This window comes from Sylvia atricapilla, chromosome 13, assembly GCF_009819655.1.
Source record: "Sylvia atricapilla isolate bSylAtr1 chromosome 13, bSylAtr1.pri, whole genome shotgun sequence".
Lineage (NCBI taxonomy): Eukaryota > Metazoa > Chordata > Aves > Passeriformes > Sylviidae > Sylvia > Sylvia atricapilla.
In genome coordinates, this window is record NC_089152.1 from 19,836,418 (window position 1) to 19,861,098 (window position 24,681).

At 39.1% G+C, this 24,681-nt stretch overlaps 1 protein-coding gene across 3 annotated transcripts in view; it reads right to left on the reverse strand.

Annotated features, from left to right (window-relative positions):
- The window catches only part of UBE2Q2 (ubiquitin conjugating enzyme E2 Q2), a 47,111-nt gene that overhangs the window by 2,031 nt on the left and 20,399 nt on the right, over positions 1-24,681 (reverse strand). For 2 of the 3 annotated variants that reach the window (XM_066328760.1, XM_066328761.1), the window contains exons 3-12: positions 22,147-22,251; positions 20,458-20,514; positions 18,273-18,413; positions 11,771-11,855; positions 6,989-7,049; positions 4,457-4,547; positions 4,067-4,125; positions 2,771-2,819; positions 1,824-1,919; positions 1,319-1,385 (exon numbers count right to left, since the gene is read on the reverse strand). In XM_066328760.1, coding sequence (XP_066184857.1) covers positions 1,319-1,385; positions 1,824-1,919; positions 2,771-2,819; positions 4,067-4,125; positions 4,457-4,547; positions 6,989-7,049; positions 11,771-11,855; positions 18,273-18,413; positions 20,458-20,514; positions 22,147-22,251 — 811 coding nt within the window. Of the gene's footprint in view, positions 1-1,318; positions 1,386-1,823; positions 1,920-2,770; positions 2,820-4,066; positions 4,126-4,456; positions 4,548-6,988; positions 7,050-11,770; positions 11,856-18,272; positions 18,414-20,457; positions 20,515-22,146; positions 22,252-24,681 lie in introns of those variants that run through there. The other variant, XM_066328762.1, reaches the window with a different exon arrangement.

Consider the following 24,681-nt stretch of genomic DNA (forward strand, 5'->3'; position numbering starts at 1 on the left):
AGTTAGGCATGCACAAGCAACTGAATGGTTTATCCTGCTTCTGCAAGTCTTACTGTAGGAATAAGCTCAGCAATGTCAGTTGAATAACTGATCTCCTGACAATTTGGCATGTTTAGCAGCTGAATCATACCTGATCAAGTGTGCACAGCTTTTTCTAGAGACCTTCAAAGCTCCAATCTTAATTCTCCCAGCCTCTTGTAACATTTCCTCTAAATGTGTGTACAGTGACTACAAGGCCTATTTGTGCTGTCCCAGAGAGCACTAAGCTCTAAGCTCAAGACACCTTTCACAGCACTGAGTACTGTGAATGCATTGTGTACAGCTCCTGAGGCAGGACTGATCATTTGTAGCACAGCCAAGTGATAAGCAAGTAAACAGCCACTCTGGTTTTGTAGCAAACTAAAAGAGCAAAAGGTTCAGTTAACAGCAAGATCAGAATACTGTAAAATTGGAGAAAGTGTTCAAGTCATTATCTTTGATCTTCCAAGACTACAGGTGTTTTGTTCTGTGTTAGCAGCAGGGAAGCTGAGGTGTGTACTGCAGTCACACAAACACATTCACAATAACCTGAATTCCTGGAGGACGCTGTGTCCAACCCACAGCACAGAACATCATGGAAGTGTAACTGCACTGACTCCCTCATCACAAGACCAGGGTACCAATTCTGCTGACTACCTTTATGTAACATGTAAGCTACTTAAACCTTTTAAAGCCTCAGGCTTCTCATACTGCCACAGTAAATTCAATTATACCTGAAGCACTTGTACACCAGTTTTATGCAGCAAAGAGACTTTAAATAGAGTAAAAAAGCTCAAACCAGAACAGATGTCTCCCTATTCTATTGTACAGTTTCCCAGCTAGTACACCTCACTTGGATTTCTTGTATGTTTTAGTCTCAGGTCTTTTTTTCCATTTTCTCTCTTCCTTAATGATTATTTCCACAAGGTTCTTGACACTGAAACAAAATCTTTCAGAGAAAGGGATCAACTTCCAGCTAATACTCCACCAGTATTAAAGTCCTTTAAAGCTACAGTAACAATGAAGTTCCTAGATCAACTGGCTGAAAATGAAATGGAGCTGCCTTTCAAGCAGCAGCAGGAACACACCCTACATTCAGGAAAACTGAAAAAGTTGCAATGATTGCAGTCAAGTTATTTAAGCACTACTGTTTTTCTAGTGCAAGAAGAAAAGAAGGAAGAAACATTTATGGTGTTCCCAAGCCAAAATAAGACACTTTGTCACTTAAGTTTCACTGTAGCCAAACACCAATTCCCAGGGTGCTGTGCAGACAGGAACAAAGTGGCAAGAATATACGTACCATTTTTCTCATGTATTTGTACTAGTGACTTATAGGACTGCTGTGCTCTTGCTAGATTATATTGATTCTGAAAGGAGAAAAACTAACATAAAAATCTGCATGTAGACATGCAAGACTCAAAAACAGTTCTCACAAGGAAATTCTACAGTGGGTTTAAAAATAAAGTCCATGCACAATGTTATAACATTCCTAACTTTCAGGATTCCCTTCTCAGAGCCAGAAATTCCAAGTCCTCCCAATTCTGATCCTCCTTCTCTCCCTCCCTTGCCAATACAAGGATAACAAAAGCCTACCCTGCCCATCCCAAGGCTTTATCCACATCATATGCTTGACTTTACACAAAAAACATTTTAATTGCCAATAAAATACTCATACAGGCACCAGACAATTCAAAATGCATATATATTTGCAACAGCAAATCTGTGATTAAGCATCTTCTATGAGATTCAGCAAGGAAATGGAAGCCCAATATTGATTTCATAAACACAGCCTTTAATTCATTTACCTTATTGGCTCCAAACTGTACTCTGGCTTTTCCTTTGACTAAAGTGGCATTGATCTGCATGATGACTGATTCTATTGAGTAGGCACTGCTCCAGCCCTGGAGGAGGAAAGGAATATTAACATACAACATGTACTAGCTTCTTACGCTCACCTTGCCAATCTATTTTGGAATGTGTGTTTGAGGATTTTTTTTTTTTCTGCATTCCAGTTTTAACTACTTCTTTTCAGTTAACTTTTATTTTCCACAGAAAATCTGTAAAATTATATACAGTCCTAGTACTAAGAACTCATAAGAGGAATGAAATGGCTGAATCACATTTCCAAAATACAGCAAGACAGAAACAAAAAAGCTCCACCCTTACAACATTTTCAGCAATGTCACGACAGAAATTACAACTCCTTTTTCCAAGAAGCAGAAAAGACTGATCTCTAACGAAGCCAATGAAGTTGTAAGAATTCTGCTCATCTCTGGCATTACTTTACCTTCCAGAGCTCACAACAATTTCTGTCAGAGCCTCCAAGCAAGTTACTTCATTCATTTACTTATTTTAAAGAGAAAAATCACTGTCTACATGAATCATCTATGACTATAATCATTCGTATTCCTCACTTCTCCAGAGCTGACTTTATGCAGTTGAAGAGGCCTCTAGAAAATAAAATCACATGTCCTGCTCCCCAGAACTCGCTCTTCACGCCGCCACCTTCACAGAAATTCGGAGAACTCCAAGCTGACACGCTTGCACTTCCTGCCTCTTCCTCACATCTCTTCCAAGGCAGAAAAGATCTCAGACAAGATCAGCAAGGATCTTGGGCCTGAGGTTTAAATCCACCATGTTTCTTTTGGAGTGTGTATTTTATTCCACACAGGGACTCTTCAACTCATGGGAAGCATCTGTTCTCATTATTTTCAGGCAAGTTTTTTATTCAGATAACAGAGCTCGTATTCACCTGTTTAGTAAGAAGTTCCATGCATAATGCACCTCCACCTAGGACATACCTAGAAACAAAAGTGAAAGAAAATACACTTGAAAGCAGTCAGTAAAAAGATGCAAGTGCTCACAGCACTTTGAGCTCCTGCCAGCTTGTTTGTTCAATTCTTTGTTCCTACAGCTGAAATGCCCTTTAACCAGTAATATACTGCAACTAGTTAGCTATATTGTATTTAGGCAAAGAAAATTAGCACTGTGACACAAAAATGAAGTTGTTTGCTAACTAGACTTAGTTTAAACCACTGACTGAGCTGGTCTGCACAGCTGCAGAGACCATGGAAGAAGTTACTTCTTATAGCTACTCTACATATACATAGGGCTGATGTGTAGCTAAAAGAAACCAACAAAATTCAATTCTGTAAAGAAGTTTAGCACCATTTCAAACAGTGTAGGTGCACTTCTAAATCATATGAGATAACCAGATCTTTTCTTGCTCTTTTCCTGTAAATAGCTTTTTTAAATTTCAAAACCACTTGATCCATAGTGCTGACTGGGACTCATCAGAACATCTGAGCATAACAAAACCTGGACTGAGGGAAGAGAATTTACCACTGCCAAAATGTATTCTCTTCTATGATCAAGACATTTAAATCTCATACATCCATATGACATTCAGAGCAAAATGACCACTGAAAAGCTGTCTTTTTTCATTCTAAAAAGAAGTCTGAGTACAATCAAATTAGAATCCAATGGTATTTGGGTCTGCTTGTTTAGTTTTGACATAGCAGCATCCCTCATGAACCCTATTTAACTCCACAAACCTTACTGAATTCAAGAAGAATACATGGCAATTCAATTCAAATCAGAATCAGCACCAGCTATCACAGACTGCATTTTCAAATGCAGGTATCATTTCCTGTCACCAGGAGATGCACCAAAGCCTTGGAAGGTGAATTTAATTGTCTCTCTATGGATATATACAAGTGCCACAGACAGCACTTCAAACATGCTTTAGATGATACTCGGAGCACATTTTCAATTAAATTTAGTGGGTTTGGAGTAGCATTTGAGGACTTTTTAAACAAAACCTTTATGGCAGTATTACCAGCAAGAGAGAGACAGTTAAGACTTTACAGCAAACTTAAGGCAACACAGGGATCAAGACCTGTTCAAAGCACCAACCTAACAGGAGAAGCAACAGCCATGTTAAACCCCTCCAGAGGTCAGTTCTTACACATTGTGGCAGGCACAGAGTTTTTCAAGTTGTAACATTTTTACCACAAAGCAGGATTTCTGCAAGGCAAGTCAAACCTACCCTCCCGTGAGCACAGGAGACACCACTCGCACAAAGGGAGGATCAAAAGGGAAGTTATCCTGAAAAGAATTATAAAATAACAGGTTAAAGAAAATACTGTGACATTGCTTCCCAATCAGAAAGAATTTCAATAGCCTTATTTGTCAAATCAGATTTGAAGTACTACAATTTTTCAGTTCTGTAAAAATTCCCTTTCCATAGTACTGGCTAAAAAGCTTTTTTTTTTTTTTTGCTTTCAGTGCCTTAAAAGTTAGTTTTCTTTTTTTCTTTCCCCCTCTTTTTTTTTTTTTAATGCTACAGATCCATTATTACCCAAGTAACAACTGAGGGTCATACTTTCTATAGTAAGCCTCAAATTTAACTGCAGCTTTTCATCCCATAGACACTTACCTTAAAAGAGAAGTTGAGTAAAATGTATTCTACGCCTTCTTTTTCTTTTAAGACCTGAAGATCACTATGCAATGGGCTATCAGGATCAACCCTATAAAAAGCAGCAGGGAGGAGATCATGGATGAAGTTAATATTTTCAATACATGCAAACCGTAATTCCTTTTATAAACTTCCTTTATGTATTTGTAGTTGACAAATCATAATTTAAAGTGAAATGTAGGAAATTCTTGCTCCTTTTACCAAGTAAAACCTTTGCCACGAGATCAGCATGAAAATTTGCTGCAATGTACTACATTCCCAATGCTATCACGTGCTGCTTAAACACAGCACAAAATAAGCTGTTTATTTGAAAAGAGCAATTTTAATTCTCTTTCAGTTTATAACAAAGAGGGACTCCTAACTAACAGGAGGCTGGATGGAGCAGTGAGTGCAATGTGGTTATCACGTCGTTCTCTCTTTATTGTCTTTCAGCAATGACTTTTATACACTCACAACTTAGTTGACATTACAGGTCACACGAAGTATGTAAACAGTCTTGGACTTAAGGTGGTTAAAGCATCAGAGCCACAATTCTGTATATCAAAACCTCATTATTGCCCAGAACACCTTAATGTCAGAAGGGAATTTTTACTGCACCACAACTGGGAATTTTTCCTGTGTGACAGAGGCCAACAGGCCCTGTGGGCCCAAGGGGTCCACAGGCCCCATGGGCTCCGTTTGGAATTGCTCACTCTGTCTTCACTCCTGCAACATCAGTTCAGTTCTGTTCAAATAAGAGGGGAGAAAAACAGGAAGACTATAGTTACCTAGTTTTCAGCACATAGTGAATCCTTTATGGAATATGTAATTGTAGTTCTGCATCAGCTGTGTTAAAAGTAATCTGCATCAGCAGAAGTACTAAAGCCAGCAGCTTCTGCTCAGCAGAATTTCAACAACTGTTTGTTCCAAAATGCTGGTGGTGAGCAGCCTGGCCATTAAATCAAACACTAGCAGGTTAATCCCACCAAGCTCTGACACCCCATCAGCTTTTAAATAGAAGATACTAGTCAAAAACACCTGCAGCAAGCCAAAAGCAGATGTTAAAGCAACTTGAAAGGCCATTAAATCTAATCCTCTGTTACAGCTGAAGCTACAAAGTTATTAGATTCTCATTTCAGAATTTCTTGGGCAGTTTGTCCCCATCCTACCAGTGTGAAGTTACTGCAGGAAAAAAACCTTCCATTGCTTAGGAACCTCTCATTTCAAGCCATAGTTTTGCTGAGCGAGTTCAAAGGGACTTGTTCTAGCAACAATCCTGGTCCTTCCTCACACAGGCTCTTTCCTCTGACATCTACCCCTCAGCTACTCTGCACACAGTGCATTTGTTTCCAGACACTTTTTGCTGCAATAAACAAACACAACACTTCTTCCCTTATACATTCTGGAAGGCACCTGCTGCACATATTCCCATTTCCTCTTTTCTGAAGACAGAAAATGAGACCTGGGCACTTGAACAGAGGTTTCAAATCACTGCACATGGTTTGAGCACTTCTTACAGAAACACTTGATAGGAAAGGCCTCCAACAGTGTGGCACAGATTTTTCTGATGTGTCATTCCTGCCATTTTCAGCCTCAAAACCTTCACATGCCCATGATTACACTAAGAAGGAAGCAAAACTATTTCAGCAGCTGGTGACACAGTTTGCGCAAGTCTCACCCCTAGGACAAGGCAACAAGTCCCACAGCCAGGTCAATTACTGTGCTGAAACAGCTTCTGACCTTATCCTTTTCCCCCAGGACATATCTGAACCCACAGAAGTTCCTTCATCCATTGCCAGATGTTGCAGTCACCCAGCACAGTTTGGGTAGGCTCTTCTTTTCTTTAGAGTACTGTACAGGGATGACAGGAGATGATCCCCTTACAAGGAATAATTTCACTCTAACAGCTCTAGGATTAAAGTTATTGGGCTATGGATGTAGCAAGGTGAGTTATGTACTGCTTTTTCACTTGGTGTACTAGGCGATGACAGAAGATAAGGTACATATAATTATATAACTCACAATTATATGATAGCTAAAAGTTTCAGTTTTATGTGTTTAACTGTAGATATAAACAACTAATGACACTCAGTTCTGCTTTTTCCTACATCTTAAATGAAACTAGAAGCTGAATTTTCCTGTAATTAAAAACAAAAAAATCACGCAAAAGTTCTTGAAAAAAAATTTTCATCATTTAAGGCTTCATATTTTGGAGCAATTTTAGAATTGAACAGTAATGACAGTTAATGCAATAAACACAGCGTTGGCAGTGAAAAGCAGGTCTGTCTTTTTGTCAGTTGAATTACTACAGTTGCATCTCTACACATTTCTATGTATCAGAATTACAGCCCCTACTTAGTGGCTACAATTACCATTACTGCTACTACTATCCTAACACACTATTTTATATGCTCTGGCCAGAGAGACTGGAAAGGATCTCTCCAGCAATAATAAAACAGATTTTTCAGAACATGTAAATGTTTTTCAGAACATGTAAAAACTTTATTAACTTACTTGAGAAGCTTAACATGCCATTCATACAAGCTGTCATTTACCAGTTCCACTGAATATATCCCTGTAGAAACATTAGATGGAATTATTTATGCACTGTAAGTGTAGATAGAAAACTTAGCAAAAACATTTTTTGCTTTTAAATATGAATACTGTCAGCAGTTGTAAGCAATGGGTAGATACTGATGCTGAGGCACGTCCTTCTTCCAGCAGCAGATGCATTTCTGACCAAGTACATGGAAAAAGTATTTTCACTTCCATTTAAAAATTCCACATAAATCAAAACTTTTTCTGATACTTAGCCATTTCACCTTCAAACCTTCCACAACTACAACTCCAGCTTGCTTATTACTCACTGTATTTTACACCCAGTACCCTACCAACATGTTTTTAAGACACTTCACAACACAGTGTGAGTGTGCAGCATTGTGTTTCCCAAGTTCTCATCAGTGCAGGCAGACCAGGACAGCACATGGGACAGTGTACGCACTAGAAACCCCAAGAAAAGGAGATACTGCAGTGGATGAAGCACATTCCCAGCAGCTAACCGAGGAAGCCAGAAAGATGCATCTGAAGAATGAAACGGTCTGTGGGAGCCAGCTGGTGACTTTCAGCAGCCTGTTTGTTTTAAGCATGTTAAACAACAGTTGTGCATTTCACTCCCAGAGAAGGATGGAAATTATCTGCCATTTTCTTGTATATTCAAAGCTTCCTGTCTGCATAAATTCACAAGCAGCTCTGGAAAAAGCAATAAATCTTTAACCACCAGACAACATTTAGAGCATGGTATCAGTCATGTACAAAAGTTAAACCTCTTCTTTCACAGAATATTCATGCATACAGACTAACCCACTATTACAAAACCCATTACCTGGCCTAATATTTAACAGCATCTTTGCTGCTGACCTAATTATTTGGAAGCCATAGGCAAATCAGGAACGTGCTTAGGATTTCTGAAGGCAATACAACCACCAGATTGCAGCCACCACATTCTCCACAAGGAAGAGAGGGTATTAATTTCTGAGTTTTATTATTCTAGCATAAAAATAATCTTGCAGTTAAAACTTATAAGCATTAGTACTTGGAGTACAGATGACATTTAAAGCTGTCCAGACATCTTCATTTCTAAAGCATTTCAAAACTTGGCACACAAGTTAATGACCCCATGCTTGTTCCTCCTTACTGAGTGCCACTAACAAGTGGGTACTGCAGCGAAGAGCACAATTTCTAATTTTTCTATGCCTAGAATAACAATATAGGCTTGAACACACTCACTGTGTTACCCATGTCTCTTTTAATCAGCAGCTACTTCAGAGACATGACATCTCTGAGGATCAACCAAAGGAGCTATTAAGGCCTTTTTCCAATTCTGCAGATCCAAGGACACTATTTTCTGAACTGACCTTCGTGTAAGTCACAAACTGTAAGAATTTCAATTTGTACTGCCCTGATGTAACAACAAAAGAATTCAGAATTCTGCTCATTGTCAACTCCCATTAATGACATATCTATTCCACTGCTGTATCCAGAATATTTTCTTCCACCTGCATCCAAATGGAAGCAAAGAATACTTATTAGAGAAAGGCAGAAAGTTACAATATGGCTCCTGACACCATGCTAAAGAACGGAAGATGAGAACTTCCATCCCTTTGTTCACTCACTGAGCCTCCAGCCCCACTCCTGCCCTCCCTTCCATCATCCTGGGCCTCCAGTTCTTAGCCACAGTCCCTGTCCCAGTCCTTCAACTCCAAGGCCCACACACTTTGCCAGCTTCCTCAGCAGAAAGAGCTGAACTCTGATGAGTTGTACTGCCCCTAAGCCAGAAGCTGCAGGAGGGTTCTTCAGAGAGACAGGCTCAGCTCAGGACTGAGCCCTAACACCAGAGCAAGACACTCCAGCAGCCTTTCAAGCAGCCAAGTTTTGAGCCAAATAGCATCTGTCTCTCTTCATCAACAGCAGCAGGGGGACTCCATATCTTGATGCAGAAGGTACTTAACAACACTACCCAAAGGTGAGGGAGTGCGTTGTTTGGGGTTTTCTGAATAATCAAGAGATGTTATTTGGAAGTAAATTATATGCTTTTTTGTAATTTTAACAGTAAGAAAAAAAAGGTTCCTGTCAAAAAGAATTTAGCTTATTAATAGCAGTTTTTGAGAAATCCTTAATTTAGGAAAGCAATCAAGGTAGGTTCCTCTTGCTTAAACACAGAAGTTTTTATCACTAAAAGGTGATCAAGTAAAAAGAAACCCACAGAACCATGAAGCAAGCAAAAAAAGTAAGAAATTGGAATGTAGAAAGGAAAACAATTCCTTTCAAAACAGAGGCAACATCCTACTTAGGGTAACATTATATCAGAAAGTAAATCCCATAGAGTTTTTGGATAAAAACAGGGAACTGAAGTCCATATGAACTATACATGAATAAAACAGATGCTAAAGATATGAACAGAAAATACTTCATTTAATATCTCCAAATTCTTTGTTTCTTGCCCTCCCTCCCCAATCACCTAAATTATATTAAGTCCTTTGTGACTCTCCAATCTAATATGTGGAAATTAAATAATCTTGCTTTGCAGGACTTGTGGCTCTCCTTATCTGAACAGGCTAATGAAACTTTCTCATTCACAACAGTATCTTTATTTGCTGGAGAACTGTTTGCTTCTGTCAGTTTGTAAGAAAATTATTTTGTTTCTTTAAGGGCAATTCTTCCCCTAGATTTCCCAGGTAGATAAGCAACTTTGCTGTTGAGCACAAGCTTGTAATCTTTTGCTTGAACTCCAGCAGCATTGCTTCATTTGATAAAGGAAATTAGTTTCTAAAATAGATACTACCTTGAATGCACACCTACAATTGAAGCCACTGTCTTTTAACAGTACTTTTTTTATAAAACAGTCTAATAGAAAAGAAAAAGAAATTAAAAGACTATTGCTACAAGTATTATTCACTTCAGAACCCCCAGTGTTGTCCTACTGCCAGTTCTAAAAACACGTAACCTCACACAAACTAAATAAAGTGATGCTTACCCAACTAAATATCAGCCTTAGCCTTTCTGGCTTGTCTTACAAAGAAATAAAAACAGCATTAAATTACCTTGCAACAGTTACCAGAACCTGGAAGTTTCACAATGGTACCCTTTGTGCATTAGCAGGAAGAAATAAAATTTAGGGTAAAATGGACCATGGGGCAAGTAGTCCAAACAAAAATTATATTAAAATAGCCAATTACCTGCCACAGCCTGTGCACATGGTGACAGTTAGCTAAAAAAAGGCAAAACTAGGCTATGAAAGCAGGAGTTTTGTGTGAATGAAAAGAACTGAGAACATAAATTCACTCAAGGTCAAAGAAAAAATGAAACCATAAGGAATGAATCTAGGTACGTTTTATAACAAGCAACATCAATTTACTGGCAAAATGTAATGAATGTGTAGGATGGTGTTTCAAAGCAGATTTGCCATCATTGTTGTAGTGTCAATGTCCACTTGACACTACTTCATTATTATGTTTTAGAGATCAAAATGAGACATCCACCTGCAGTATTTTTACGTATTTCCAAAGTCATAAGCTCTAAGTTACTGCACTCATCCTTTAGAACTTCAAACTTCTGCAAATTGAGCAAGATTCACTCTTCCTCATAATTTAAGAGTATGCTCTCCTACATCGAGATCAGCCTTCTGCAACTCATTAAGACTGTTTATCTAAAGCCAAGAAATGGCATTATTAGGGAGCCTAAGCCCTCCTCTCAAAGCCCAGCTACCCAGGGGCTGACTCCCCCACATGAGTGAGCACCCCACAGCAGTTTTTACAGTCTGGTTTGTTATAGCCACCCGTAGTTCTAATCACCAAAACAAACGCCAAAGGTCAAAAGCAGGCAGTAAAGCATCTCCCGTGACGTCATGCAGATCTGCTTCTAGCTCTTCCCTAGACTCACTAATCCATTCCTTTCCAGATGGATGGTGACTGGGGCACACCAGCAAGCACTCAGTTGCAACAAAGCTAAAAGAAGGAGGCTGCATTAGATCAACACTAGGCTACCTCATCAACTTTATACCTCTCACATTTTACCACTGTCCCTAGCACTTCCATGCATGAAACAATCGACCTGAATGTTAAATATGACAAATTAAAATAGGAACCTATTGTCTCCTCACCTCTGTTCTTTTACGCACGATTAAAATGGCATTGCCAAGTGAGATTTAAGTCCACTAGAAATAAATATGGGCAGAAGTTCAGGAAAGTGATAGAGCATTTAAGTTTATACTGACTCCCTAATTAGGCATTCCTTCTGTTTCCATCTGGGCCTGCGCCAGGGTCTCACAACTGGCTGCAGCAATGGAGTTGTCTATTCAGCAGACCTAGAGGAATACAACTTGCCCAAAATCTATGCCATTTCTATTTCTCATATGGTAACACTCAGACAATTCAATATGCTGAATCCCTTGCTGAGCTAGTTTAGCTACAGCTACTATAAGGAATACATGAAACAGCTATCCATTACCTAAAGATAATCACTGGTCATTACTCAGACTAATTTAAAATACAAGCTTGTTTTCCACTGTAACTCACACCATTATTCCAAGGATTATATTCTGACTTTTCTCCACAAATAAACTATTTTATGTAATAAGAGTATATATAATGAATCTATGTATTTTTACGTATGTGCACACACAAACATGCATGTATATACAAACACAGGACAACAAAACACAAGAAAGTGATCAGGAAGTATTTCCCAAGAGTATTCATTTAAAGTATATTTTAAAAAGAGAAATCTGATGCATTTTACCTGTTTTATAACTCTGTGATCTATATATATCCCTGAGTTCTTTCATAAGTCGATCTGAAGCCTGAACTGACCCAGAGACTGCACCCTGAAACAAACAAAAAATTCCAAATAAGTGAAAAGTAGTATTTACTATTTACATTACAATATTTACAGCTTTACATTACAAAGTCATACTAACCAAAAGCTATTAACAATATATTAATTTCTGCATGAGAATTAGGTTTCAGAAAAGTTAAATATTCCAGTGAGCAAAATCTACTCCAAAGAAACAAGGCCCTCCCTTAAAGAAGCACATTAATATATACTACTAAATGTTACAGGTGATGCAAAATTTTAATCAAGGCACAACAGATATTTTTCTGTAAAGGACCTAAACCTTTGGCATTTTAATTTCCAAGATGGATGCACAGTACATTTCCGAGTGAAATGTTCCATTTTACATTCTGCTTTTACACACTGGGAAGAAGTTTAAGCCTAATCCTAAGAACAAGCTTCTACACATAAGGTTTTATTGCTTTCTCAGAGGTGTATTTTTATTTGGTCGTTGAAAAAGACCCAGGAGTTGGGAAGTATCCACTCTAGAACAGCAGCTTCCAGAGGAATAAGACCAACCAGTGAACTTAGAAAACGTGAAACAAAAGCAGTACTTATTGCAATTGAGTGAAAAAAAATCAACATCTACACAGAGAAAGACAAAGATAAGTAAACGTTACAATACAAAATATTTCTTGTGACTTATCATAGTTCTTGTGATTTATGCAACCAGAGCAAAACAGCTTCTGTTCTTTTCTCAGTTCTCAGTTCTGCACTCAAAGAGTTCTCTGTACTCTGAGCTCAAAGCGAGAGACACTCTTCAAAACGCAAAAAAAAAGTTAAAACACAACTTTCTTACATGTTATGTGATTACTGTGCTTATATATCTTAATCAAAATACCATTTTAGGTTCAAGAGTTCTGAAACAAAGACAGACAAAAGCTAGCATCATAAGATTTAAAATACAGAACAGGAACAAGGACTCCAAGTGAGCTAAGGTAGTTGCCACCCGAAACCCTGACCGTGTGACACTTGGGCTTTCACCATCAGTCTGTTTCCTGAGAGCAGATTATTCCATTGGACCCTTGCAGTTCCTTTCTGCTCCTGTTCTTCAGTCACTGCCACTGAAATACAGGCTATCATATGGAGCTCATAAGCATGGCTGGGGGGGAGAAACCATGACAAAAAAAACAACAACAAAAAACTGTCCCACTACCAAATAAAAAAGACCCACCTAGAATAAGTCAGCCTGTCTGTATCAAGCACTGAATGAGTAGGCTGATGAGGCTGTTTTTTTACTCCATCTAAAAATTCAAAGATACTTATTTCTTCAGTTTCCTTCCAGACATTAGGAACACCTATAAACACATCCTTTTGGGACAAGAGTGTCAAAAATTATTTCTGGAGGATTATAAAGCAGCTGTGACCATTGCCTAACACCTGACACATCCCTCCTGTTTGCCTGAAGTCCATAGTGGTGTTTTACATTCTACAAGGTCTTAATTGTAGGACCAAAGTACTTTGTAATAAAAATGAAGGATCAGTAACAGTTACCTGATGGTAAAGCCCCCACGTAATCCTCTGTCTTCTATATCCAGGAGTATCAAATAATACACTTAACTTCACATTAGAATCTGTAGACTTTTAAGGCTATTCATTTTCATATGCCTTTGGATTTAATTATGCAGATTTCTGAAATTCCACTAGTTTTCCTTAACAGACAGGTGTGAAGCATGAACCTTGTAATTAAACATGCAAATAGCAGGCAATGCCTTTCATCTGATTAAACAAAAGCTACATAAAAACAGGGCTTCACACAAGTAATTTCTACATTTATTACAGCCCTCTCTATAGGGCACTACCAGACAAAAGGATCTCTCAAACACCAAGTACATGAAATTTTATGGGAAAAGGTTGTTTATATGCAACATCTACATATTTCTACTGTTCAGGGCAACTATTTACAGATTAGCTGAAAAAGGAAGCATTACACTTAACCAGTTAACACAGCCATGTTAACCACCATTCTTTGTATAGTTGCTGTGGTTTGTGAGTGTTAACACTGAGACTCATCAGTATGACGAATCTGGTAGAAAGGGATTTCATAGACAAGTGTCAAGACTTTGGTTTTCTTCTGAGCAGAGCCATGCAGATCCTTGCCCCTTCCACTGTATTTCTTACTGGAAGAAGGAATTCTCTTACACTTTTCACAGACTGTCAATCTATAAATATAGGTTAATTTAAGAACAAATTAGATGGGCAAAGACATCCTGTGGAAAACTCTCTCTCTCCCTGCATCTTAATTTCCATCCAATTAAACTACTGAATTTCTATACATAATGTTGGAAGTTCACCTTGGCAAATGAAAATTTAAGTATCTTCTGTACTGGAGGCATTTAAAAACCAAAGTTAACACACTCACATCCCCAACTGCCATTGTAACTACTGATAAAGGAGGTTGTTATTAAAGAAGTCAGTTGTAGTGTGTGTAAGCAAGCCTCAATACATTTTGTCTGTTAACAGAGTTTTTCACCCTTTTTTCCTACGAGATTCTGGTTGGGCTGCCCACTCCTTATATAGCAGCACTAAATACAGTTACACATGCTACTCTAAAGAATCGATGGACTGGAAACCAGTAATCTACAATCAGGAGAAAGGACAGCAAGCTCAACTAAAGTAGTTTAGCACAGGAGCTTATTTTATGTGCTCTGAACTACCCTTGGAAGAACTTGAAGAAGAAGGTAACAGCTAAACCTGATAAGCCTAATGCCAAACACCACTGCTCTGAAGCATGTCTTCATTCTGGTACCACTTGTGGGTTTTGGAGCCACTGTAAAGTGCAGTCTAGAAGAGAGCATGACTTGCATCCCACCACTGCACAATACAGAGCATTGAGGTCAGTTTTGACTACAGCAATACTAAAATTAAAACCTTTTTCCATAACTCATTGCATGCAAGTTATAATTTCAAAGACTGAACTCAGATATAAATAACAGCATCCTTCTGGAAAAGTGGGACTTGACACTCCAAGGGAGATAAAGTTCCCATTTCTCAAATTGTGGCAGTAAGATTTATAGTTGCAACTGCCTCACACATAAGTGGTGAATCATGGAATCTGACGGGTCTCTGTCACATGGAGCTGATGCCCAGATCAGAAAGGCAAAGCCATTTCATCTGTAGTAGTTAAATGAGCTGCCAGATGAAACCCAAGTGACTGTTTTTCCCCTAATAAATAATCAAATAGGCACAAAAAGTCTCACTTAATCATCCTGTCCTGTACTAGCATCATTTTGTGGCTCTCCAGAACGATGAGCAGGTAAGCTGGAGAAATCCCTGCTACAAGAGGCAAACATCTTTGCTGACAACATGCCAGTTGCTGAGAGTTGCAAATAACAAATACCTGATGCAGGAATTCTCACAGCCAAAACTGTTGGACATGAAAAATATTCATGAGATGTATCACAAGCCTGTCCTGTTCTCAAACTCTTCCCCCCCGGGATGAGGCACTGTTGGAAACATGAAACTCGTAGTGCAGTTGGACCAGCATTTGCCATTGCCCTGCTGTAATAAGGCCACAGAGACACCAGGCATTTATTTTCCCCTTCCAACCTTCAAAATGCACCCACAGTCTGCTCTTCCCCCCCACCAAGTTATAAGGGATAGGAGGTGACGTTCACTGCAGTTTTATATCCCAAGTGCTGATCAGAAGAATACTGTGAACACATCAGAACACTACAGGAAACCTCCTCACTCTATAAATGTCAGAAGGTATAGCCACAAGACCAAAAATTACCTGCTGAAACAAAACACGAAAACTTCTCCAAGATAATAAACTGAAATCTAAAATTACCCCAAAAGAGCTAAAGAACACAAATTCCATTGTCACTTAACTTGCTCCATATTTGTGCAGAAGCACATTCATTCCTAGTAGTTAAAAGGAGGTTCATACGCCCTTCAAGAATTAGACTAAAAATAGAAATGACACCTTAGATTTCATAAAATCAGAAGATGAAAGTAGAGACATTGGAGACTTCTAAAGGGAAGTGCCTAAACTCCTCAGTATGAAACAGGACAAGCTAATAGCATTATCTAAACAAGAAAGGCATTAATCTCTGAAATGACTATGTGGAGAGAGGCCTCTGAAAAGCAAGCAACAGCAAGTTGTTAAATATTTGAAGTTAATGATTCCAGTTCAAAGACCTTTTTTAACTCCAGGTAAGCAGTGGTTCTTTAAAGTTATTACAATGTTAAGAGGAGGATTAATTCTTGCTCCAAGTTAAATACTGTACCACAAGCCAAATTTATTTCCTGATGCCAGCAAGAAGAATGGGATTAACGCTACTGCCAAGGACAGAATTCATTTACAAAATTAGTAAATACACATTCTTAACTTGTACAGCACACATAAACCCTAAGAACTCCTATAACATCATCTTGAGAAGCAGAACAATGTCTTTAACCTATCAGGAATAAATGAGAATGGGGGTGCATGCACTGCTTTCCCATGAACAAGCTTTGAGCATGATCTGTAACTCCAGCCTGCACTGCAGCCAAGGGGAGAGAGGACAGCCCATGGACTTGGTCCAAAGAACATGGAAAGAAACTGAAAAGGCCTCTTCTGGCTGCACTGGGCACCAGTCAAAGTCCCATATTATGCTGCACATTCCCTTTTCCAAAAAGCAGCATGTAAATGGCATGGATTTGTTTTACTGGCCTCTGCTGAGGAAACAGTATCCTAAAAGGCTGCAGGGCTCCTGCTAAAAAAACAGACAAGGTTTAGCCACTGCATTTATGTTTGTGAAACTCATACTGTCCTCTAAGAAACCCAGTTGTGAGGGCTATACAGATTTAAATTTTGCTTTGTGTTAGGACACTCAAACTTCTGCTCTCTTAGAGCACAGTTAACATGTTCCATTAGAAGTCCCCTGGTCTGACATCATGGAGGACCAATAAAATGCTACTGGGTTAGCTCTTTCCTAGGTCAGGAGCACAGCTAGAGCTTTTGACTCTCCAGCACCTAAGAGTAAATCCTCACAAGTCCTTGGAGAAATTATTTCAGCAGCACAGCTATTTCTGGTGACCCACAAAAATACCACAGTTCCTCAGCAGCAGTTGAATACCCTGTTCCCTGTACTCAGCTGACCTTGTTTATGCACCAGCATCAACGAGAGTGTCTTGGCATGAGAAACAGCTATTATGTAAGTTGAATCTGCTGTTGTCAAACAGAAAACCAGCAGTGTGCATTTCAGCTCCACTAAATGTGGAGGGAAATAGCAAAAGGAAAGGCAGTATTTGCCAAATGGGAAAAGAACAAATAGCAAAAGAAAATCTGCACTTTTAAGAGGCTTTCTGCACAAAGGAAGAATGCTGACACTACAGAAACCTTTTTCCTGTTCTACCAAATTTTAGATAACTGTAAAGCAGGTCATGCCTTTCAGGCTGCAAGAGGATATATTTTCTTTAATTGTTAAAGACTCCTTACTACTAGGAGTGAGCTATACACGCAGAAACACACCAAACCTCATCTTCTCAAACTGTGAACATTCAAGTTTAAACAAAACCAGCAAGTGACTATTGTGTTTATGGTTAGTCAAGTCTCAAAACCAGACTTGGCTATCCAGCCAAAGCAGTTTGGGACCTTACATTTGCCTCCTTTTAAACCCTGAAATACCCATCAGGTTCGGGTGTTAAAATTTTAAAACCTTTTGGATGAAGCAGAATGTAAACAGAAGTATTAAATTTCATGTTTTACACATTTTAAGCCTCTACAAAACAAAAGCTTTGATTATTTTGGGAGTCAGGGTAAATAAAATTAAGGTTGTATGACATCATCACACCCTCCTACACGCACCTTTGAGAAGTAGAAGCCTCTCTGGAACCTGGCACTTGGGACAGAATGCTTCTAAGCCTCTGGAGAACTTTTTCTATAACTGCCTGCTGTCAAGATCACTCAGAAAACTGACAACAAAGCTCCAGAGCTGCTGAAGGCCCCTTACTTTACACACGGCAATAAAAAAACTGCACAACAATCCACCACCCTTCAGTAATTTCCAGGTGGCACAGCTATTACTGAAAAATAACTCATGCATAAAATGGATTTAAAGCACAGGTTAATGAAGTATTTTAAGTCACACATGACTTTTGATATAGGCAATTTTAATTATGGCTTTAGTTTTTCTTTTTTTTTTTTTTTTTTTTTTTTTTACTTTAATAAGGGTTCAGCAACATAAGACACACTCACAGCCTAGATGCATTCTGCTGATTCTGCAAGGAAAACTAATGTTTGTAACAAAGGCACCAAGCAAGAAACAGAGGGACAACCACATCGATACCTCTGGAGATGAGCAGTCAAACAGTCAGCTACAGGTTAATTTATGTCTAGGTGCACAGCAGTGGGCTTTCTTTGCTGAAAAACATCTCTATTTTAAAGTCAGAAGTATTGCAAAGAAGCATGGAATCATTAACTCACATTTAAGTGATCTTGCCTTTGATTTTTTCTGATTTTTTCTAAGATTGCAAGGTTCTCTTTTTCAATGCCTTCATCCTCAGATTTCTTCCCATCAACTGGTTCCTCCTCCTTCATATCATAGTGATCCAGATCTTCAATGTCCTACAGGAAAGAGAGAAGTTAATTGTAAATAACTGTACTGTGCTCTTCTTTCAATGAAACCCTCTCCAAGGGCATGTGGGATACAATCACATACTGCACAGCACTATGGATTTGTGATCGTTGGATGCCATTTCTATTTTGTTCTAACTTCACCCTCAGCCAGCATATCCACTGGAAGTATAGGGAGCCTTTATAATACAAATGAAACCCAAATTCACAACATGTTTCTGGTCACAGAAACAAGCACAACCTCTACAAGAAGATATGGTTGTTGAGAAATAGCCCACTGAAGTAGGTAACAAACCAGACTAGAGAATCCAAAAGTACACCAAGCTGGGGTGGCTCCAAGATGTTTCTAAAAGCAGACTCTTTTACAATTAGACTCCTACCTATACTACACTTCTCACAAGTAGTGATTAACATATCTGGCAGGGCTACTGCAACCCTTCAAGAAAGTTAAATGTTAGAAAGCTATGTGTACTTTATTCAAGGTTAACACTTCAGCTAAAGTAATGAGTAGATTAGATGCAGTAATTTTGGAATCAAGACGCAAGACAAAATTCTGTGGTCAAGCATTCTGATCACACAAGCCAACACTTGGGTTCTACATTCTAGACCAAGGCACTAAAACCTGTCCACTCTGTATCCTGAGATGGGCTTATCTTGGTTCAGAGGAGCACTCTGAATTTCAGACAATTGCCTGAAGGTGATTCAAATGCTGGCTGTGAAGGAGGGGAAGTGTGTGAGTACCTTGACATGAAAACGGAAGCATTGCAGCAGCCACACCAGCAGGCTTTGGTTACACAACTACCAGATATACTCCAGTATGCAGAGCTCTGCCACACCTGGGGCTGCTCTCTACACACTATCCATTTGCATGGCAGGAAAACTCAAATTTAAGGATGCCCTATGTAACAAGAAACACACCTCCATTTGACAACACTGTTTCCTTCAGCTGTAACAGACTTTAGACTGAGTATTCTTGAAAATGCTCATGTTTCTCCAATGGTAGACCAGAGGAACTGTAAACTGCTTCTCCATTTAGAACCGGGACTAGACTGCAGGTTGCAGATATCACTGCCACACGCAATGCCCCTGACAGCTGATTAACAGTGGCAGAGCACTTCTTTTTTGTACAAAGTAACCCAAGCAGAATGCAAAAGGCTACTCTAGCAGTCTGCAAGCAACTAGAGCTTTGTGGCAGCAGGATATGCAACACACCACCTTTACAGAAACACCAGCTCCAGCAAACCTAGTCTGGATCAGGCTAAATATGGTGTAAGAAAGGCTGCTTCAAATTTAAGAACTTGGTAACATTTAGATCTTTTCTATAGGAAGATAATTTATTCAGAGAGAGTTGTTCATTCTTACTACACCTTCATTAAAAATCTAAATCTGAAGTAGTCAGAACAGTTCTACTATAATAAGGCAATCTATGGTGGTGTAGAAAGCAAGCATCTTGGAGCTATTCTAATACGTAGCAGAAGCAAGTAAAAAGGGTGAGTCTTACAACTAAAAATCTCATTAAAGAGAGCACCATGTCGTCAGACAGAGACATCAAAGTTCAGTGCGTCTGTTTCAATATCCTTCCACTTACTTCAATTTATTACAGTCAAAACCTAGCACACCCATTTAATGAGTCAGCAAACTGATTTACTCTTAGCCAGTCTGCTTCAGTCTGGGAGGCACTTCCAACTGTCTCAGAGCCAGTTCACATGCTGCTTGAAATAGGAGTTAACAACGCAAAAACTTACTGATTTGGCACACAATGTTATGTATTGTTTGACTAAAGCACAAACAGATGTCCAATTCTCTGTATCCAAGTACCTCACAGCTGAGATCTAGGTTTAAGAAGAAAATTTCACTAGTTTTCTGGTTGAAAGGAAAGCTGACATTCAGGCAAACATCCAAATTTTAATTATCTTTTCTGTTCAACACCAGGGAAGTTACATTTTACAGTTAGGTTTAACTATTAGCCAGACATTGCAGAGCAAAATGCCAAAATTGTACTAGATTAGGACAACAATCTCATATATAGACATACTTCACCCATATCTTCTTCTTCCTCCTCCTCTGATGTAACTTCTTCTGTTGTTCCATTCTGCAATGCAACAAAGAAGGTTCTGCATAAATTCTGCACATGCTTCTTGCTTTCAAAAATCAGCAAGTCTACTCTCAAAGAGAAGCAGTAAATGCAAAAGTAACATGTTAAAATTCAGTCCTTTACAGCTAAGGGCAAGATGCATAAAGATGTTTTCCTGGAGGATGAACATGAAGAGACTTTTGCATGAAGCAAAAATAAAATGTCTCAATTGATTCCAATTAAGTTATAAGTAGAAACTTTAGATTCATATAAGGAACATCCTATTTTGAGACAGTGACAAATGCAACAAACACATCAAGTGGGTTACAACCCGTGATCACTTTAACCACGCAATCAGATCATGGCTCTGACTAAAATCCATCTACACGCTACACCCCTAGAAAGAAAAAACTCAGTGAACATTAGACCTCTAGAACTTAATAGATTCTTGTTCTCACTACCTAGAACTTCCATGCAGACACTACTATCATCATGTAGCCATTGCTACTAGACTATTTGAGGAAATATCAAAACCATACATTGAGTTCATCTTTATGACTTTCTCTTTCAGGATACCAGTCCAAGCTCAGAAGTCTGAGCTGCAGAAATACTCAGGAGCATTCTGATATGCTTGTCTTCTGCTCACTCTTCCTTTGGCAAAGAATGAATGACACTGCCCTAGACAATATATGGGACCAGATTAACCTTTAGACAGAATTACTAAGGCCCCTCTTATTTAACTTGAAGCTATCTGACATTTCTGCCTAAGAAACCTTCCATGAATTTGTTTTTCAGTTTCACAGCACATGTGACACCCTCCACAAAGCCGCACCCTAACAGCACAGCCCACTGCCTTACAGCTGTACTGCTGAATGGGTGGTTCGGAGAAAATACCTACAGGATTACAATCTGGCACATGACCAAAAATTAAGCAAGCCATTTGTCAATACTATAGTACTGTCACCACAGGAAAGCCATCTGTTACTCTACCAGAGTATTTTAGCAATCATGTCATCTTAATGTGTACAAGAAAAAGGAGATGCAATAATCTTATTAAAAATACAAAAAAAAATAAAAGAACAGTTACAGTCAGTTACCAGGTCTGTTTTCAGCACAACACAAAACATTTTGGTTAAGAACACCTCACAAGCCTTCACAATTCTTAATTTTTCAAGTGCACAAGAAGTAAGCAAGGCACCTCCCTACCCAAACATATGGCTTTGATATCCCAAGTCTCTGCAAGGGACTGAAGAAGGAAATAATCAACAGTTCATCCAAGTGCACACTGTGAAACACATACTCTTCAACAAAGAGCCAAATACTTTTTCTGAAGTAAGTTTGGGAAGCACATCAAGCACACAGAGATTGGCTTGCAGTGTTTAGTAGGGAATTAAACTTGACAGCACTGGTATCACACACACACACCTTTCAGTGATACACAAACCTCCAAGGGAATTGTGCAATATTATCACACCATCATTAAATGGATTTTGCAAACAGAATTCAGATTGAAGACACCATAACAAAAAAGCACATCATATCTCAGTTCTGGTTTATACAAGGTTTAATCATTGCCAGTATCTTGCTTCTTGGAGTTAAAAAAAACCTCCATTATTGGCATAAGAAGGTGTCCACAGTTTTTTAATTTACCTGTCCAGCTGGCAATGGCTGATCTAGCATTTCAACATCTGGATGCTGAGGAAGATTATATAATCTGCAGAGGTCACATATTAATCGCTTCAGCTGCTGAAGAAGCTATAAAAACCAACAAAACGTGGATATGTTAATTTAAACCAAAGCACAGATAAATATATTCTGAATTTTCTTCACACATTGACACTGAACTTAAAATCAGCATACAGCATTTAAATCTGCTCAGGCTGGAATAAAATTTCCTCTGGAATCTTTGTAGTGAAGTCCCCACAACAGAAACTCAAGGACATGGCAAGTTAACAATGACTCTCATTCATCTTCCTATGTCTAAGAAGAAAGCCACAAGCAGAAAAATAATTTGCCCTGACAGCATCATCTATTCCAAACATAGGTGTCCAAGTTACTCACTATGGAATAAGCAAATGGTCACATTTCATGAGACAAAATGGTCCATTCCCATTTCCCAGCTTAAATAACCATGTCTTCAAAAAACTGTTCCTCTTTGTCAAAAGGAGGAACAGTCTGGTTTTCCATATCCTGAATTCTTTTACAGGGTACACCAGCAAGGCAGTATAAGCAAGACAAACCCTGTCCAAGTCCCAGTAGCCACGCAGGCTGTGAGCTGGAGCCCAGGCACTCTGCTTTGTTGTATCTTGCACCTGGGTGAGGCACAATGTTACCATATCTAACTTTTGTTTCCTACCTGCAGCACAACCAGGGATTGTACTCTGTTAAGGGCAAACTAGCCAACACCTCACACTCTCTAGTGTGAGTCAGACAAAAAAAAAATACTTCTGCAGAAACAAACATTAAGTTTGCTCTTTGATCACCACATTAATTAAGTTGATTTCTACAGCTGTTCACTTTCTCTAGGCAGCGCAGATTCATAATTAAGGCCAAGACTTGAAAGACTATACTACTGCATTTCCTAACCTTCCAAGGTCTTCGCACAGCTATGGCAGGAAAAAAAAAGGACTGTAAAATCCATTTGTAAAAGGGTCAACACCTCATTACTTGCAAAATAATACCCTATATAAAGTTTGCAGAAATTACACATCCATTTCTGGACTTCCAAATACAAAGGAGAATTTGTCTTGCCACTTGTTGAGGGCAGCATGCAAGACAGCCATTTCTGCACACGCACTCCAAAATACTTGTCTAAAACCTTGCTACTGGCCATTTAAATGCTCTCACCTTACCCCACTGAGTGAAAAATTCGGTCTCTCCAGGGTTAAGAGCTCATTTTCAAGCCCAAATCACTAGCAGTGCTATGCAAACGTTGCCCTATCTGAAAGCTTCAGTGCTTTTCCCTTCAACAGCTGAATTCCACATTGTGTTTCATAGGAATGTTATTTATCCATCTGAGGCCATGAACTGAGACACAAGCCTGCATTACAGCACAATCACACCGTGTCTGCTGTTTCTGCATCATTCATGATAGTCAACCCACACCAAAAACAGAGCAGATAATCACCCTAACTCAAAAATAAAGCAGATATCACCAAAAGGACTGGGGCACCAGCACCACATTTCTTAGGAGTGAGACCTGATAGGTTTTGGCAAAAACCCTTCTGTTCTGTAACAATCACAATTCTCATCAGCATTAAGACTCTATACTTGTTTGAAGCTTCCCCGGTATCCAGAACATCAGGAAATCTTTTAGAAGACAGGAATCAGGTTAATCAATCAAAAAGTTAGTAGCCAGATAGAATCACAGGTCTTAGAACTACTGTTTTCAGTATGTGCAAGATACTTAAGAGTTGCACTGCTAAACATTTTGCTGAGGAACTTTTTCTCTGCACAAACAGTGTCTCATGCAGAACTGGAGCATAAGCCATACAATTCCAGGAGCTGTAATTTTTCTCACAGAGATGATAATTTGTTTAGATCCTTGTGAATCATTCAAAAATAAATCCAAGCAGTGAGGGAAGACTGCCACTATTGGCATTGGGCTGGTCAATTAGCAGTGGCCTTGGAAAAGCAGATAAACACAGTATTAGATGTACCTTGACAAAAAGACAATACAGGCTGGAAAGTTAAGAAGTGCTTCCTTCCCTGCTTCTTTCACTGCCCCTCCTCCCCACAAAATGTCCTGTCAGCTGAACTGAAATTCAGAAGGGATTTTTGCAGCCAGAACCTAACACACTGTAAGCTTCCCTTACTTTTAAGCACAGAACCACAAGCAAGGAATAGGAACACCCCCAAAACAACAAGGTGCTGGCACAGCCTGGGCCGAGTTACAGCTGTGCCTGACAAGGGCTTCCAGCTGCATTTCACCTCCTCATTTCCACTGCATCACAGATCACACTACTGTGTGGCAGCTTATCAGCTTTGTGGCAGATCAGTTCCTTGGTGTGCTTCAGCACACAAGCACCATTTCATCAAGGGAGAGGCAGAGACCTGCTGAGAACAGGAATCTCCCTCCTTGGCAGGATTCTACATTGCAAGGTTAGCTTAATGCAACTCATACTGCATTTCATTTTTATAGATCAGCTGCTTTATTTGAAGTTAAGTGCCTACAATTTGCAAAGG